The sequence below is a fragment of the Poecilia mexicana genome, unplaced genomic scaffold, assembly GCF_051168715.1.
Source record: "Poecilia mexicana isolate PSO_F unplaced genomic scaffold, ASM5116871v1 scaffold_11, whole genome shotgun sequence".
Taxonomy (NCBI): domain Eukaryota; kingdom Metazoa; phylum Chordata; class Actinopteri; order Cyprinodontiformes; family Poeciliidae; genus Poecilia; species Poecilia mexicana.
The window spans coordinates 18,882,280-18,901,227 of record NW_028263380.1 but is presented as its reverse complement, the minus strand read 5'-3'; the positions used below and the strand labels follow the sequence as shown (position 1 = coordinate 18,901,227).

Below are 18,948 nucleotides of genomic sequence, written 5' to 3'. Positions count from 1 at the left end.
AGTCAATAATTTAGTGTGTTTTTTGGTTTAGTTGTATTTTTCTCTCTTCTGCTGCAGCTGTCTTCTATTATGACTAGAGATGTGCCGATCAGGTTTTTTCCTGCCGATTCCGATCAACCTTGAGGGCCGATCACCGATTACATAATTATTTTTTTAATCATAAACGCTACCAATTACATTATGTGGAAAAAGGAACCATGAATTCACATTAATTTAGACAAAAACTTGTTTTTAACAACTTTTTCCAAGAAAAAAAACAAAACAGGCATTGTGCAAATTGTACCATTGGTAATACTATCTTTAACAGACTGAAAACACATGAAGGCTCTGAAGAGGCTAAATAAAACCTCTCAACATTGCCAAAAAATTCAAGTATGAAACTTAACATTCTGTAGTCCCAGGTGAAAAAAAGTATACTTTAGTATATTTCAAACATACTTAAATTTGTGAAAGTACACTTTAAGTATACTAAATATTAAGTGTACTACCTATAAGTATATCTGAAGTATACTAAAAGTATACTTGTACCAATTTAGAAATTAGAACTTTAAACAAACTTAAACATAATTGTACCAAAATACACTTTTAATGTATTAAATAAGTGAACAAAATATATATTTGGCCAAGTGTAAATATACACATTCTCAAGTATATTTAAAATATATTTTATGTATATTTAAAAATATATGCTCAAAATATAATTTCTTAAAATTCACTTAACACTACTTTAGATTATTAATTTCAGTATGTTTTAAATTACATCTCAGTGTACATTTTAGGCTAATAAAGTATGCCTCAATTTTCTTTATTTAACCAGGTGAACCCCGTTGAGATCCATATCTCAGTTTCAAGAGGGACCTGGGCAGAAGTCTGCAAGACGCAGCAACCTGATTACAAAATAAAACTAATTAATACATATGCAGAAGTATGTCTTTTAGGCACCTTTAAAGTGTGTTTAATGTAATATGTAGGCATACTTTTTAAGTACCAAAAAAGTATGAATTTTGAAGTGCCTTAATAATATTTTACTATTTACTAAAATTGCATACAATAAAAAATGATAATCATGATGTAATTTCTAAGAAAGTACCCAATCCATTTTCAGATGTTTGATGTAAAACCTTATAATCAACGGCATTAGCTCCAGTTCACACTCCAGACCAGATGGTGGCGGTATTACACACGTTCATTTATTTAAAAAACGCCACAAAGAGAAGAAAAAACTTGGGGGACAAGGTCGGAGGGAGACGGCTGGAGGAAGAACGCGGAAAAACAAATTGCAAATTGAAATTGTAAAAGGCGGATTGAGCATAAACTGGTATGTGAATGGTTCGGTTGGTAATGGAGATAGGAGATGAGGAAGATATGGATTTTGATGGGTGGACGCCAGTGGGGAGAGGAAGAGGGAGAGGACGTGAAAGAAACAAAAAAGACGAAGGAAAGGGAATGGGTGAAAGTCAAGGAAGTAAACGAGAACTGGAAGAAAGTAGCTCAGAGGAAGAAAGGATAGTTAGGAGAAAAGTTGTGCGAGAGGAATTTAAAATAATATTAAAACTGAAAAATGAGGAAGGACAAGATAACATTAGCCCCATTGTGGTGTCAAGAGAAATAAAAGAAAATTGGAGAAGTTGAAATGGTAAAGATGTTGAGAGATGGGAATCTGTTGGTGGTTTGTAAAAACGATGACCAAAAGAACAAGGCTCTAAACGTGGAGAATATTTGTAAAAAGAATGTGTTGGAGAAAAGAATCATTGGAGAAAATAAAAAAACTAGAGGAGTGATTTATGGGATCCCTCTGGATGAAGATCTTGATAAAATCAAGAAAAGTGTAGTTGGTGCCAAAGTGAGTAACTTAAAGAGACTGTCCAAAACAATAAACGGGGAAAGAGTGGGGAGTCTGTCAATACTCATGGAATTCGAAGAGAAAGAATTACCACTAAACATCAAAATAGGTTATCTCAGTTTTCAGGTCAGGCCTTATATCCCTCCACCACTTCGTTGCTTTAAATGTCAAAGATATGGACACATAGCAGCAGTTTGCAAAGGAAAGCAGAGATGTCCAAAATGTGGAGAAGATCACAAATTAGAAGAATGTAAAGAAGAAGTACAAGAAAAATGTTGTAACTGTGGAGGGAATCATAGAGTTACATTTGGAGGATGTGAAGTCAGGAAGAAGGCAAAAGAAGTCACACAGATTAAAATGACCAAAAATATAAGCTATGCAGAGGCAGTTAAAAATGTGAAAGAACTGAAAATAAGAGAGGTTGAAAAAACGAGGCAAATTCCACTGCAAAGTGAGATACAGACAGAGGAAAAGGTTGTGTTACCAGTAGAAAAACTAATATTATTCATGGCATATGTCATCAACTGTACTGACCAAGCCAAGAATAAAACGGAGAAGATTAAAATTATAGTGAGGGGAGCGGAAAAGTTTTTGGGGTTTAAAGAGGGATCATGGGAGAGCATAAACAAAAAATTGGAGGTAGACAGGAAGCCAGGAGCATCTGGTGGAAATAATTCATGTTAATAATACAATGGAATGCAAGAAGTTTGATTGCTAACGGACAGGAACTTAAAGGATATATTGATAGTCTTGAGGAAAAACCAGAAATTATTTGTATTCAGGAAACATGGCTAAAAGAAACGTTAGATTTTGTGATTAACGGATATGGTAGTGTAAGAAGAGATAGGCAGGAGGGAGGAGGAGGAGGTGGATGTGGTATATTTGTAAAAAAAGGGATACAATATCAGGTTTTAGGGAAAGGGAAAGAACTTGAATATATAATAATTGAAATTTGGGAACAAGGTGGTAAAGTTAAAATAATAAATTTTTATAATCCATCCATGTAAATTATTATCAATTGAAATAATGGAGGAATTAACTGAATATTTGGAAGGAAATGTAATTTGGTGTGGGGATTTTAATGCTAATAGTACATTATGGGGTAAATGTAATGATAAAAATGGGAAAATAATAGAAGAATTAATAGAAAGTAAAAATCTTGTATGTATTAATGATGGGAGGGGAACTAGACTTAATATAAGAACAGGGATGGAATCAGCTATTGATTTAACAATAGTCTCAAATGGGTTAGCTAGTATTTGTGAATGGATCATTGATAAAAATACAACAATAGGTAGTGATCATTATCCCATTACAATAAAAGTAGGATTAAATATAAATAATAAAAGTAGAAAGGTCAGTAAAAAATGGGATTTTAATAAAGCAGATTGGATTAAATTTAGATTTTTAAGTCAAATAAAATTAGAAAAAGTGGATATGGAAATGAATATAGATGAAATAAATTTAAAAATTTGTGAGATAATCTTGGAAGCAGCAGATAAATCTATGAAGAAAGTAGGTTGTAAAAATTCAAAGAAAATAGTACCATGGTGGACAAATGAATGTAAAGAAGCAATAAAAGCAAGAAACAAAGCATTTAAGGTATTAAGAGGTAACTCAAAGTATGAGAATTTAATTGAGTATAAAAGAAAGCAAGCTATGGTAAGGAGAATAATTAAGAATGCTAAAAGAGAATACTGGAGAAATTTTTGTAGCACAATAGGGAAGGAAACAAAAATAGAAAAAATTTGGAGAATGATTAGAAGAATGAATGGCATTAAAAGAGAATTTGAATATCCTATATTAAAAGTAGATAATATAAATATAATTAAAGATGATGATAAAGTAGAAATATTGGCAAGAGCATTCAGTAAAATCCACAGTTCAGACAATATTAGTGAGGAGGGTAGAAAAGGAAGAGAAAATACAAAACTCAAATATAAAGATGTGTTGCGGAATGAAGAAGAAGCAAATAACTTGTTAAATGTTGAATTCACAAAAGCTGAATTGAACTCTACATTTACAAAACTTAAAAATACAGCACCAGGTAAAGATAAAATATGGTATAGTCAGCTCAGTGAAAAATCTAAAGAGATAATATTGAAATTATATAATAAAATTTGGGAGGAGGGGAAATTACCAATGGAATGGAAAGAATCAATTATAGTACCAATAGCAAAACCAGGGAAAGATAAATCAATACCAGAAAATTATAGACCAATAGCTTTAACATCAAATTTGTGTAAAATAATGGAAAAAATGATTAACAATAGACTAGTATATTATTTAAATAGCAAGGGGTATATAGTAAATTATCAAAGTGGATTTCGAAAAGGGAGGAGTACTAATGATCCAACATTATGTCTAGAGCATGAAATTAGAAAGGCACAAGTAAATAAAGAAAATGTGGTGGCAATATTTTTTGATATAGAAAAAGCGTATAATATGATGTGGGTAGAGGGATTATTAATTAAATTATATAGGTTGGGCATTAAAGGAAAGATATATCAATGGATTAGAGACTTTTTAATAAATAGGAAAATTCAAGTTAGAATCGGTGAAGTAACATCAGGAGTATATAGAGTAGAGAATGGTACACCACAGGGGAGTATAATAAGTCCGTTATTGTTCTCTATTATGATAAATGATATTTTTAAAGGTATTGATAAAGAAATGGGATGTTCACTCTTTGCGGATGATGGAGCGGTTTGGAAAAGAGGGAAGAATTTAGATTTCATTGTTAAAAAATTACAAGATGTTATTAATGAGCTAGAGAGATGGGCATGGCAATGGGGTTTTAAGTTTTCGGTTGAAAAAACAAAAGTAATGGTATTTACTAGGAAAAAAATAAACAGGGAAGTAAAATTAAAATTATATAGTCAAGAGTTAGAGCAAGTAAAATGTATTAAGTTTCTAGGATTATGGTTTGATGATAAACTAAAATGGAATGTACATATTCAGAAAGTTGTTGATAAAAGTAAGAAAATTTTAAATATTTTGAGATGCTTGGTTGGCAATGATTGGGGAGCAGATAGGCAATCTTTGAAACAGGTTTATACAGGTATGATAAGAGCTAACATAGATTTTGGTTGTATTGTTTACGGTTCAGCAGCAAAAGTACATTTGGCTAAATTAGATGTAATACAGCATCAAGCATTAAGATTGTGTTCTGGAGCATTTAAAACCACACCAAGAGCAGTAATGGAAGTAGAGATGGGAGAAATGCCATTAGAATTAAGAAGATTAAGGCTGGAATTAAATTATTGGTTAAATTTGCAAAGCAATAATTCAGATCATCCAGCTATGGAAATTTTAAAACCATGTTGGGAAAAAGAAACAAAAGAAATGGGGAGTCTTGGATGGACAATTGAAAACAAAATAAAAGAATTTAACATGAATAGTCTGGAAATTAGTCATACAACACCAACATCAGTAATACCACCATGGATTTTACCAGAAGCAACAGTAGATATGACAATCATGGAAAAGGAACAGGATAAATCTTTCATCATTGATAGTAGTTCAGTACAGGTACATTTAAACAATTACTATCAGTATATTCAAATCTATTCAGATGCATCAAAAATAACTGGAAAAGTAGGAATAGCGTTTGTAGTACCAGAATTCAATATAAGTATAGGAAAACGAATTACAGACGGATTATCAGTATACACAGGAGAAATGATGGCAATTTTATTGTCCTTACAATGGGTAGAAGAGATAAAACCATTAAAAACAATAATCTGTTCAGATTCAAGATCTGCATTATTAAGTATTAAAAACAAGCAATCGGATAGTAGAATGGACATTTTATTAGAAATATTTCACACATTATATAGAATAAAAAATATGGGTGTGATAGTTACTTTTGTATGGGTTCCAGCACATATTGGAATAGAAGGAAATGAGAGGGCAGATGAAATAGCAAAAGGGGCAATTCAAAATCCAATTAGCATTAAAGTTAAAACAAGTAAAGCTGAAGGAAAGGGTATGGTCAAGGAAAAACTGATGGAAAAGTGGCAGAAAAGGTGGGATGAAGAAATAACAGGAAGATGGTATTATAAAATTCAGAAGAAGGTTGAAGAAAGAAGAAAGGGAAAAAGAAATAGAAAAGAGGAAAGAGTGATAACCAGGATAAGATTTGGGCATACAGGACTTAACTACTCACTTTTTAAAATTCAAAAGCATGCAACTGGTAAATGTGAGTATTGTGGAGAATGGGAAACAGTAGAACATGTTATTCTAGAATGTGATAAATACGAAAGAGAGAGAAGATGTATGAAAAAAGAGTTTGAAAGTATTAAGGAAAAGTTTATTTTAATAGATATTTTGAGGAAGAGTATGGAGAGCAAACATATACAAATAGTTATTAGATTCTTAAAGAAAACTAAGATATTCAGTAGAATTTGATAGAGTAGACATAAGAGTTAATGTGTGGATGGGTGTATGTATGAGTATATATAGGTATATATATACAGAGAGAGCGTTAGACCAACGCGAGCCACACTCCATACCAGTAAGTGGCGGTAATGCTACTAGTAAGTTTGTTGCCAACCGCCAATAAACACAACAAGAAGAAGAAGAAGAACTTTTCTGGTTCGTGGTTGGCTGAGGATCAGGAAGGGATAGGAGAGTAGCGGGAGACAGAAAAAGACGGGAAGAGGAGCAAGGGCGCGGTGTTTGAACAAGCAGCAACTCTGACGGAGCGTGGTTCGGTCACGAGAAGCTAAGAAGTGGAAGAGCGGTTTAAAGGCATAATCTGGACTGTGAGTGGACTAAGATGGCTAGTAGTAGTGGAGGGTGCTCAGAGGATGATGGAATGGAAACAAGTTGGTCGGTGGTAGAAAATAAGAAAGGGGGAGGAGGAAAAGATAAGGGCAAGAAAGGGATAAATACAGGAAAAAGATCTCTCGAAGATGAGGAGGAAAACGTCGAGACACGAAAGTAATGATGGAGGAGTTCAAGGTAATTTTGAAATTCAGACCTGGGCAGGATTTGACAGGAGTGAGTCCAATCACGCTATCTATTGGTTTAAAGAAAGTAATTGGAGATGTGGAGTTAGCTAAAGTGTTAAGAGATGGAAGCCTGTTGATTATCTGTAAAAATGCTGAACAAAAGAACAAAGCGTTAAAAATACAGTCGATCTGTAAAAGAGAAGTAATGGAGAGGAAAATAATGGGAGAAGAGAGAGGAATAAAAGGGGTAATATCAGGGATTCCATTAGGAGAAAACTTGGATGAGTTAAAGAAAATCATAAAAGGAGGAGAAGTGACAAATATCAGACGACTGCAGGCTTTTAGAAATGGAGAAAGAGTGGATAGCACTTCTGTGCTATTAGAGTTTAAAGGAAAAGAAAAACCAGATAAAATAATGATTGGATATTTGAGTTTCAGTGTTAGGAATTATATTCCTCCACCGATGAGATGCTACAAGTGTCAGAGATATGGACACACAGCAAAAGTATGTAATGGGAAGCAAAGATGTGGTAGGTGTGGAGGAGAACATTCCTATGGGGAGTGTGGAGAGAAGCCGATAAGATGTTGCAACTGTGGAGGAGATCATACTGCAGCATATGCAGGGTGTATGGTGAGAAAAGAAGCAGCAGAAATTCAAAAACTAAAAACAGAAGAGAATGTCATATGCAGAAGCAGTAAAAGAGGTGAAACGTGCAGGGGTAAATCAAAGAGCAAAAGTAGAAAAGAAGATGATAGATAAAGGTCAAAATAATGTCACGTTAGAAAAACTGATCCCGTTCTTAGCCTACATTATAAATTGTTCAGAACAAGCGAGGACTAAAACTGAAAAAATTAAAATAATAGTGAAAGCAGCAGTAAGATTCTTTAATGTCACGGATTTATCATGGGAAAGAATTCAGGAGGAACTCAGACAAGGAGAGGGATCAGGTGAAAATGAAGCAAATCAAATAGTCATATAATTTTAATATTACAATGGAATGCTAGAAGTCTAATTGCTAATGGTCAAGAGTTTAAAGGTTTTATTAATAGATTAAAGGAGAAACCAGATGTAATTTGTATTCAAGAAACTTGGTTAAAACAAACATTACAGTTTAGTATTAATGGGTATTCAACTATAAGAAGAGATAGAGGAAATGGAAATGGAGGAGGATGTGCTATATGTATAAAAGAAAAGATAAAATTTATTAAGATACAATTGGACACGGAATTAGAGATTCATGGAATTAAAGTGTGGACAAAAAATGGAAGTATAGTAATTATAAATTATTATAATCCTTGTAAGAAAATAGATAAAGCAAAGATAGAAAATATAATTAAACACAGGGGAGAGAAGCTAATATGGTGTGGGGATTTTAACGCACACAGCACTTTATGGGGTGAGAAAGATGATTATAATGGGGGAATTTTAGAAGAAATAATTGAGGAAAAAGAATTGGTAGTATTAAATAATGGGGAAGGAACTCGGTTGGATATGATTAGTGGTAAGGAATCTGCCATTGATCTCACTCTAGTATCGCAAGGTATGGCAGATAGTTGTAAATGGAAAATAAATAAAAATAGTACAATAGGCAGTGATCACTATCCAATATTTACTGAAGTTGAGTTAGATACGGAAAAAGAACAGGTCAATAGTCAAGGAAGATGGAGGTTTAAAGATGCTGATTGGAGGAAATATAAAGATATAAGTGAAAATAGATTGATAAATATAGATATAAATAAATCAATAAACGAATTAAATTTAGAAGTTAGTAAGAGTATTATTGAAGTAGCAAAAGAAGCAATCCCAAAAGGTAAAGGGATTAAAAAGAAAAGAATAGTCCCTGGGTGGAATATAGAATGTACAAAGGCAATTAAAGCAAGGAATAAGGCTTTTAAAACACTTAAAAAAGATGTCAGTTTCCAAAACCTAATTAGTTATAAGAGGAAACAAGCAGAAGTCAGGAGGAAGATTAGAAATGCGAAAAAGTTTTATTGGAGTAAATATTGTGAATCATTAGGAAAAACTACAGCATTAGATAGAGTATGGAATACAATTAAGAAAATGTCAGGAAAGTCAAAGGAATACAATTTTTCAATATTGAAAAATAATGGAAATATGATTATAGAAGATAAAGATAAGGTAGAATTATTAGTAAAAGTTTTAGCTAAAGTACATAGTAACGAAAATCTTAGTAAAGAAGAGAAAGAAGGAAGAGAGTTAACGATGAGAAAATATAATGAAAGGATAAATGAGGAAATGGTTGATAATGATACTATAAATATGAAGTTTTCAATGACAGAGTTAAATAAAGCATTAAAGAATACAAAAAATTCAACACCAGGGGAGGACCAAATAAATTATGTTATGCTTAAAAACTTGAGTGAAAGGAGTAAATTAGTTTTACTAAAATTATATAATAAAACATGGGAAGAAGGAACTTTGCCAGATAAGTGGAAAGAATCAATTATTATTCCTATCTGTAAACCAGGTAAGGATCCTCAGTTAACTGAAAGTTACAGGCCAATAGCTTTAACATCTTGTGTCGGGAAAGTAATGGAGAGGATGGTGAATAATAGATTAATGTACTTCTTAGAATCGAGAGAAAAAATAAAATCATATCAATATGGCTTCAGGAAAGGAAGAAGTACAACAGATCCTATGGTACAGCTTGAACAAGAAATCAGAAAAGCACAGGTGAATAAAGAGGTTTTAATGGCAGTGTTCTTGGATATTGAGAAGGCATATGACATGTTATGGAAGGAAGGTTTACTGATTAAAATTAGACAAATAGGGTTAAGAGGTAAAATTTATAATTGGATTAAAGATTTTTTAACTGATAGAAGTATAAGAGTTAAAATAGGAAATGAAGTAAGTTCAAAATATTTAACTGAAAATGGCACTCCTCAAGGTAGTATCATAAGTCCAATGTTATTTATAATAATGATTAATGATATTTTTAGTCAAATCGAAGGTAAGTTTGGAATGACTTTATATGCGGATGATGGTCTTATTTGGAAACGGGGAAGAAATATAAAATTTATAAATTATAAAATGCAAGAAGCGTTAGGTAAAGTAGAAGATTGGGCGCTAGAGTGGGGATTTCGAATTTCAAGTTCAAAGTCTAAATTTGTTAACTTCACTAAGAGGAAGGTAGGTGCTAATATAAAATTAAAAATGTATGATAAGGAAGTAGAAAGGGTAGATAAATTCAAATATTTAGGTTTATGGTTCGATAAAACGCTTACATGGAAAATACATATTAGTAAAATAATAGAGAGAAGTAAAAAAATATTAAATATCATGAAGTGTTTGAGAGGCAAAGAATGGGGAGCAGGTAGGAAAACTTTGAAAACATTATATATTGGACTTATTAGATCGGTAATGGATTACGGATGTGTGGTACATAATTCTGCCTCAAGTAACTTATTAAAAGAAATAGATAAAATACAGTATCAAGCGTTAAGAATTTGCTGTGGGGCAATGAAGACGACACCAGTGTCAGCACTACAGGTAGAAATGGGGGAAATGCCATTGGAGTTAAGAAGGAAACAATTAGGAGTAGGGTTTTGGGCAAACGTAAAAGGGCATAAAAAAATTATCCTATAAATAATATATTACAACCATGCCAAGAAAGTGTTAAGAATGTAAATGTAAATAGTTTTGGGTGGATAATAAATAAAGAAATAAAGGAAATAGGATTAAATCAATGTTTAATTAGCCCGGTGGTGGATTTTTCATGTAACCCGCCTTGGATACAAAAAGAGATGAAAGTTGATTTAACATTGTTGGAAGAAGGAAGACAAACGGTAGAAGGAGAGGTGGAAAGATACATAAGAAGGGTATATGGAGAATACTTACAAATATACACAGATGCATCAAAAATGATAAATGATAGAGTAGGAATAGCATTTATAATTCCAGATTTAAACATTATGGAAAATAAAAGGTTAACGGATAGTTTGAATGTATACACAGGAGAGTTACTGGCTATTTCAATGGCGTTAAAATGGAGTGAAAAATTAAGCGAAAAGAAAGTGTTAATTTGTTCTGACTCAAGTAGTGCATTAATAAGTATTATGGAACAAGAGTCGGAAGCAAGACAAGACATTCTGATAGATATAAATAAATCAATACATAAGATGGGAAAAAATGGATCTACTGTTAAATTTATTTGGATTCCGGCTCATACCGGAATAGTTGGAAATGAATTAGGAGATACATTCGCAAAGAGTGCGAGTAAGAGAAATGAAATTGAATTGGAAGCTAAGTATAGTAAAAATGAGATAAGGAGTATAAGCAAAATATATTACAAGAAGAAGTGGCAGGAACAATGGGAGGGTGAAAAGAAAGCAAGGTTTTATTATAATATTCAAAAAAAAGTGGGGGAGTGTAGAAAAGAAAATAGGAATAAACGAGAGGAAGATATTATATCTAGGTTAAGATTAAGACACGTAGGGTTAAATAGTACTTTGAAAATAATAAACATAGTACGGGGTTATGTGATTTTTGTGGAAAGCTGGAAACAGTTATACATATTTTTATGGACTGTAATAAATATAATCTAGAAAGAGAGGAATTAGTAGAAGAGTTAAATAGGAATAAAGTTAAATTAAATATTAGAGATCTGCTACAAAAATCATCTGGAGATGTGGTTTTTAATTCTGTGTTTAGGTTTCTTAGAAAAACAGGTCTAATAGGGAGATTATAGGGATTAGACATCTGGTTCATACTCCAGTCCAGAAGGTGGCGGTAATGCACCTGAAAGTTGTTTGCCAACCGCCATAAAACAAAAAGGAGAAGAAGAAAAAACTTGAACGCAGGGAAGATAACAGACGCTGTTCAAATTCGCCATTTTTACTCGCATAATATTGCCTTCAAAGCAGAGAGGGCCTTGACAATAGTTACTAATTTTGGTAAATTCAAGCTGGTGACGTCCTAGTCCTAGTTAGACGACAACACAACGGGACAACAACCGATGGAAATGTGTCACAAAAGGAGCCCGGAGGGACGAAGGCTGCTAACGTGTTGCTAGCTGGTGGTAAGTTTGCTTATTAATTATCTTCATTTAGTTATAAACAGTGCAGTAAAGATATATAACTTACATTGGTTTCATAAATAATTATTTTATACAAACTGGTGTGTTACCAACACTAAGCGCTTCATAAACATGATTTGATTTAAAAATATCTGGACAGAATTTTTCCCCTGGTTAATCTAACATTTATCTTTCATACATTTTATTTGTTGTTGGCTTTCAGGGCCCTGTGATGGACTGGTGACCTGTCCAGGGTGAACCCTGCCTCTCATCTGATGACTGCTGGAGATGGGCACCACCAGCCCCCCTCACCACCCTGCAAGGATCAGTGTGTTCAGATCATGGATGGAAAGGTTTTAAGGTAGTTTGTCTCCTTTAGTTCACACTTAAAACAGCTTCGTAGTTATTGCCATCATCAACTGATTTTATGACATTGCTGACTATTTTTTTCTACTTCTAACATAAACAGGCAAAAAAGACACCCAGAAATGTTTTTCCACACAAGGCTTCGGGTCCCAATCATCATCACTTCTGATGATGTCACATACACAGCGAGTCCACAACGACTTAAAACTGTATTATTTTTTTATTTGCCATTTTTCTGTTCTCTTTAAATACAAATGCTTTCTCTGTTTAATTGCTCTATTGTTCTTTTTTGTAGGTTCCTGTAAGGTGCAGTGAACTGGAATGTTTTGTCGTTGATCCTCACTTTCATGTTTTATTGTCACACTTAAATTTTCATGTTCATGTGTTTACTTTTGATATGTAAACTTATAATTTATGTAAAGTTCATAAAATTGTGAGTAAAATTGGACAATTTTAAAGTGTCGGTAATAAAACAAAATATTTGAATTGCCTTGGGCATCTTGTCTTTCCATGTAATTGTAGCCTAAAATAATGTAAGTGCTGTAGTGTAGTTATGCATGTCATGTACAAATTAGGAAGGTAGGAATAAAGACAAATTATGAATAATTAAAATTGTAGTTTTTTATCAATAGAAGGAAATCAAAATAAAAATTAAGTGTAATTTAAATACATTACTAATATATTAATAGTATATTTAAAATATATTTGAAGTATATTAGATAAATATTTTTAATATAATTCTATGACAGAATTATTACACAAAATATAATAATTACATCAAAATATAATAAAGCTGTGAAATATAATTAAAAAATGTACTTTAAGTACAACTTGAAGTTGTTCCAAAAAAGTATATATAGTATACTATAAGTTGTAATTTAATACTCTTTAAATACTATTAAAGTATACTAAGCACAAAAAAGTTGTTCCAAAATAGTACAGTTTAAGTACATCAATCAAAGTATGCTATAGTATGTTAACATTTAATATGCTGATCTATATTTTATTTTTACTTGGGTCCACATAAATCTGTACATAAAGTTTTATAATACAGCATGAAAAGTGGAGACACAGATTATGTGGCTTCAGGGTTCTGCACCTGGAGCTACATAATCTGATAAGTAACTCCTTATTAGTAATTATGATTCATAAAACCAAAACTGTTAAAAGTAACCAAAATCATGAGTTATTTGAGAAGGAGAAGCTGTAATATTCCAGAACAGTCTGTTTTAAAGTGTGGCTAAAATCTATAACTGTGTAATCAGAACGTATATCAGATCTGATTGAATATTTATATGCATTTTTTCTGTCTGATCTCTGATCGATGTCTTTTGCATTTTATTAAAGTTTGATTTTAAACTGATGACTCGTTTTTGATGTCTCACATCATGAACCTGGGGGAAGACTTGTGTACGTCCTTAATACATGTTACTTTCTACTGCTACTACATTTCAGAGGGAAATACTGAAAGCTTTACATCATTGCAACACTTAAGTTTAAGAATATTGTTTAGCACAGAAACTTCTCAACCAAATACCTGATTTGCATAAAACGTCTGTTATTTAGTTTATGTAAAGCTAAACAAATGTATCAAGTTATTTTAGGTTTGCAATACTTAAACTGCACAACATAACTGCATTAGTGTTTATATGTTGCAATAATTGATTCTGTTGAGACACTTAGTTTATATGACAGTAGGGATTGGCCAGCAAAGTATCACACAATGCATTGTGGGATACTTAGTTACTGGTGGTTGTTGCAGTGCGCAGATTCACAGAAGAAGAATTAAAATCAGTGCAAAAGATTTAAGGAATCTTTGGAGAGGCAGCAGAGAGAAACAGCTTGGTTCTGTTTACTTGTGGATACGACCTTGAAGACATCACCATTGCGGAGTTCTTGTCTGAAAGCCCAGAGCTGCAGGATCTGGTGTCTAGATGTAATGGCCAGTATCAAGTCTTCAACAACAAGCTGGAAGATAAGAAACACCAGGTTGCTGAGCTGCTGGAGAAGATCAGAACCATTGTTGACAGGAATGGAGGAAGTCGCTACACCAATGAGATGTTCCAAGAGGCTGAGAGGAAAATCAAAGACGAGAAACAACAAATACTGAAGGAGAAGGAGGAAGAAATACGTAAATAGAAAGAAGAACTTGAACATTATCTTCATTGGTTTTACAGAGTGAAATATTTAATAATTTTTAGTTTTCTCTTCAAAATAACATCAAGCCAATGATGAAAAATTACATTTACCATTAGAAATTAAGAAGAAATAGTAAATATTTGTTGGAAAATGTAGTGCAGATACAACCAAAGGTTCTGTGGGATATTTTATAGAAGAAGGGCAGCAATAACCTGAATAATGAAGACTCTCGTAGAGTTGATAAGTAGCTGAATAGAGTTTTAATACTCTGCTGTATTTACCTCCAAAGTAGGCTCCATCACTGAGCACTAACTCCTTACTGCCACGCGGGATAATCGTGACGGTGCCATGCTGGATGAAATACATTTTCATCTCCTGCATGACAGAGACCAAATGGACAGAGGTAAACTAAGTGGAAAACACATTTTTAGTTTTCTGCTGTGCATGTTGAAGACTGTTGATAAAATGTATGAGTATTAACTCATTAAAACTGTCAAACTCCTGTCTTCAAGGGTCGTTGTTTTGAAACTTTTAGATTTGATTCTGGCTCAACACACCTGAATGAAAAGTTTTATGAATAAATACAAAATAATTACATTTAATATACATTACTAATATACATTGATCTTTATTTTAGAAATTATGGTTGTTGTCAATAATAATAATTTGTTTTAGTTGTATTTTTCTCTTTTCCGCTGCAGCTCTCTACTATTATTACTATGCAAAGATTTTACGCTTCTCAAAAAGAACTGGCCCTGTATGAGAACTCTTTACATGTAATGATCGAAGGATCCACAAGGTGGCGGTAAAGCAATAACATACAAACCGACAATCATTAAAAACCCAAAGAAGAAGACAAAGAGAACTGCACGTGGTCTGTTGTGTTGAATGTTTGAGTGTTTCTCTGAAGACTATCTTCCGTCCAGTTTTAACGAGTTTATCAAAAAGCTCCTGTTAACTGCTGCTGAAGAAACTTCCAGAGTTTAAAGAAATCATCGTCAAGTCAGAGGAAGAGATGGATGATCAGCGCAGACTGCTGGATTTCTCCCGGACCCCCCGGATAATCTTACACCGATTAGGTAGGAAACACCAGCGCTTGGACGAAGGTTAATGTCTGCAGCTTTCTGTATGAGGATCATTTTAGTAAATGTTCTTTTCCCGTGTAAATATTTTGTTAACATGTTAGAACGCAGACATGAATATTACGCTGTGACAATGGCTTATTTATGTAGAGAGAAAATGACCTTTTTTATGCCTCTCCTTGTACTACTGAGACTTACTTCAGAAAACTGGAGAAATGTGAACAATGCAGTGCAAGGTTAGTAAAGCAAGCAACATAAAATATTAATAGAGCTGTTAGTAGCTGTAAAATTTTATAATGTGTAATAAATAAATCGTAGTGGCGATTGTTTGTCAAACCAAATATTCTATAAAAGTCCAATCAAGAAGCCACCGCTACACTGAGGTGATGCTTCATATGTAGATAAAAGTTTAATGTCCAAAAACCTTGAAGATTGTTTTATTGTTTATTTTTTTCCAGTTTGACAAGCAAATAACAAAGGTCAAACTTTATGATTTGCTTAACAAATGTGGTCAAACTTTTCATTAGTGGTGTGTCGATTAATCCATGATAAATTTTATGAAGCAAATAAAACGGAGAACTCACCTAAACGCGGTGCATCGACTCATGAGTCCAGTGATTGGATGGAGTTCCTCAGGGCTTCATGAAGCTTCATCTCATCATCACTACTTTTTATTGTTTCCTCTGCTGCTCTGGTCAAAACCTACAGGCCCAACCCAGTGCATGCTGGTCCGATACCAGTCCCTATAGTGACGGAAAATGGACCCACAATTCTTCCTGTATAACTTAGAAAAGTAAATAACAAAGGAACAAAAACTAAACAACTATTAGCCTACAAATAAACTCATGTTTGTAAATAAACCCCAAATATGGAAAGTGGACTAAAATAACATTTTTATATAATACAGACTAATACAAATAAATAACATCTTGACAAAATGCAATTTACTGTTAAATATCAACAATAATCCCTACCTCAATTAATTTTGCGATAAAATATATATTTTAAATCCATTCATTTGAGAATTCTCCAAATGTCAGCTGGATGTGACGACTGATCTGTCTCTCTGTCTACGCTTTTGAATTTTCAAGTATTTTTTTTTTTGTTGATTTCTGTTTTAAACGATGAAAGATTTCTCCTACTTACTTCAGTAAAGTTAACAATAACTCTTTTTCTCTGTTTTCTTCTCCAGGTTCCCTGCAGTTTAACCAAGAGAGAAGATCCACTCTGGAACAGGAGGAGTTAGAACCTCTGCAATTAAAACAAGACCAGGAAGAGACAGAAGTTTCCTGCAGTCAGTGTGAAGAACAGATTGAATCAAATCAGGAGACTGATACCTGCATGTTGGTTCCTGTTGGTGAGCAAACACATCAAACTGAATCAGAACCAAACAGGAACCAAGTCATCTTAAAGGAAGCTGCTGAAGCTGAGAAGCAAAATCAGGAAAAAAGAAAACCTTTCTCATGTGTCATCTGTAAAAAGCGTTTCGTTTTAAAATCTGTTTTTGATGCTCACATGAGAACTCATACAGTTCAAAACCTGATTTCATGTGTGAAGTGTGGAAAAGGTTTCAGTGAAAAACAGGAGTTAACTCGGCACATGAGGATTCACACTGGTGAAAAGCCGTTTTCATGTGGGAGCTGTGGAAAAAGTTTCAGTCAAAAACAGCATTTAACTCGGCACATGATGATTCACACTGGTGAAAAGCCGTTTTCATGTGGGAGCTGTGGAAAAAGTTTCAGTCAAAAACATGAGTTAACTCAGCACATGAGGATTCACACTGGTGAAAAGCCGTTTTCATGTGGGAGCTGTGGAAAAAGTTTTAGTCGAAAACCGAATTTAACTCAGCACATGATGATTCACACTGGTGAAAAGCCGTTTTCATGTGGGAGCTGTGGAAAAAGTTTCAGTCAAAAACAACATTTAACTCAGCACATGATGATTCACACTGGTGAAAAGCCGTTTTCATGTGGGAGCTGTGGAAAAAGTTTCAGTCAAAAACATGAGTTAACTCAGCACATGAGGATTCACACTGGTGAAAAGCCGTTTTCATGTGGGAGCTGTGGAAAAAGTTTCAGTCAAAAACATGAGTTAACTCAGCACATGAGGATTCACACTGGTGAAAAGCCGTTTTCATGTGGGAGCTGTGGAAAACGTTTTAGTCGAAAAGAACATTTAACTCAGCACATGAGGATTCACACTGGTGAAAAGCCGTTTTCATGTGGGAGCTGTGGAAAAAGTTTTAGTCAAAAACAGGAGTTAACTCGGCACATGATGATTCACACTGGTGAAAAGCCGTTTTCATGTGGGTGCTGTGGAAATAGTTTTAGGGAAAAACGGGATTTAACTCAGCACATGATGATTCACACTGGTGAAAAGCCGTTTTCATGTGGGAGCTGTGGAGAAAGTTTTCGTCACAAAGTTAGTTTAACTCGCCACATGAGGCGTCACACAGGTGAAAAACCATAGAAATATTTTTCATACATCTCCTATGTTGAGGTTCACTATTCAGTGGATTTGGTTTAACACTAGAATGAAAGACTGGAGGGGTTTCATGTCTATAAAGCTGAAAGTTGTTGTATTTGTTAAATGTAATAATTTAGATCTTCACATTTGGATTCTTGGAGATGTGCAACCATGACACATTTTCCAACTGAGATGCTTTGTTTTGTTTTCCTTTCATTTTCTGTACCTAAACAATACTGATGAACTGTTTGTTATTAACATCCTGTTTATGTACAACATGAACAGCAGAGGGCTCAGCACACAGCCCTGAGGAGAGCCAGGACTGATGCTGAGAGCTGAAGTGGCTTTGGAGCCCACTGACTATTTCATGCACTAACAGAGTTTAACCGGACATGGACTCCCTTCCAGAACATTCTCACAAGATTGGACTTGAGGGACTGATTTGTATTATTCTATGCTGTATAGTGAAATAGTGTGTGGGTGTTGTTGACCTTAATACACTTATAATAAAAATTCAATGTGGTTTTATTCACTAATTGTGCATTTTTATTAATGATTGTGCACTCTGATATATCTACGTACAAAAAAATCTCAAAGGTTTCTCTTCAAAACAAGATGACCTTGTAACTGATGCTGTTATTTGTTTCAGATTATATTAACCAGTTTAACTCTACCCAAGTAAAAGTTTTGTGACTAAATAAATAAATATGTTTATGGAAAATGTAAGAAAGCATGGTTGATTATTATTGTCAATAATTTAGTGTGTTTTTTGGTTTAGTTGTATTTTTCTCTTTTCTCCTGCAGCTGTCTAAATATTAATATTTATATTAATTTATATTAATATTTAATAATAGTACACTTAATATTTATAGTATACTAAATATTAAGTGTACTACCTATAAGTATATCTGAAGTATACTAAAAGTATACTTGTACCAATTTCCAAATTAGAACTTTAAACAAACTTAAACATAATTGTACCAAAATACACTTTTAATATATAAAATAAGTGAACAAAATGTATATTTGGCCAAGTGTAAATTTACACTTTCTCAAGTATA

General features: G+C 33.3%; 1 protein-coding gene and 1 long non-coding RNA gene across 2 annotated transcripts; both read left to right on the top strand.

The window, feature by feature from the left end:
* The first annotated feature begins 1,099 nt into the window (after positions 1-1,099).
* On the top strand, positions 1,100-13,563 carry LOC148156456 (uncharacterized). The gene is made up of 4 exons (XR_015764641.1): positions 1,100-11,837; positions 12,058-12,195; positions 12,304-12,409; positions 12,496-13,563. It is a non-coding gene; the product is annotated as an uncharacterized LOC148156456 (long non-coding RNA).
* A 980-nt stretch (positions 13,564-14,543) lies between these two features.
* Positions 14,544-18,617, top strand: LOC148156455 (uncharacterized). Its single transcript, XM_088010369.1, has 2 exons — positions 14,544-15,418; positions 16,614-18,617. Exons 1-2 carry the CDS (start codon positions 15,355-15,357, stop codon positions 17,888-17,890), a joined length of 1,341 nt encoding a protein of 446 aa, XP_087866495.1. The 5' UTR covers positions 14,544-15,354; the 3' UTR covers positions 17,891-18,617.
* The last annotated feature ends 331 nt before the right edge of the window (positions 18,618-18,948 follow it).

Excerpts from the sequence above, each read along its gene's own strand:
- LOC148156455 (XM_088010369.1), top strand. The coding sequence starts at position 15,355 with ATGGATGATCAGCGCAGACTGCTGGATTTCTCCCGGACCCCCCGGATA. Across the intron at positions 15,419-16,613 it reads GATAATCTTACACCGATTAG|GTTCCCTGCAGTTTAACCAA; the intron begins GTAGGAAACACC and ends TTTCTTCTCCAG.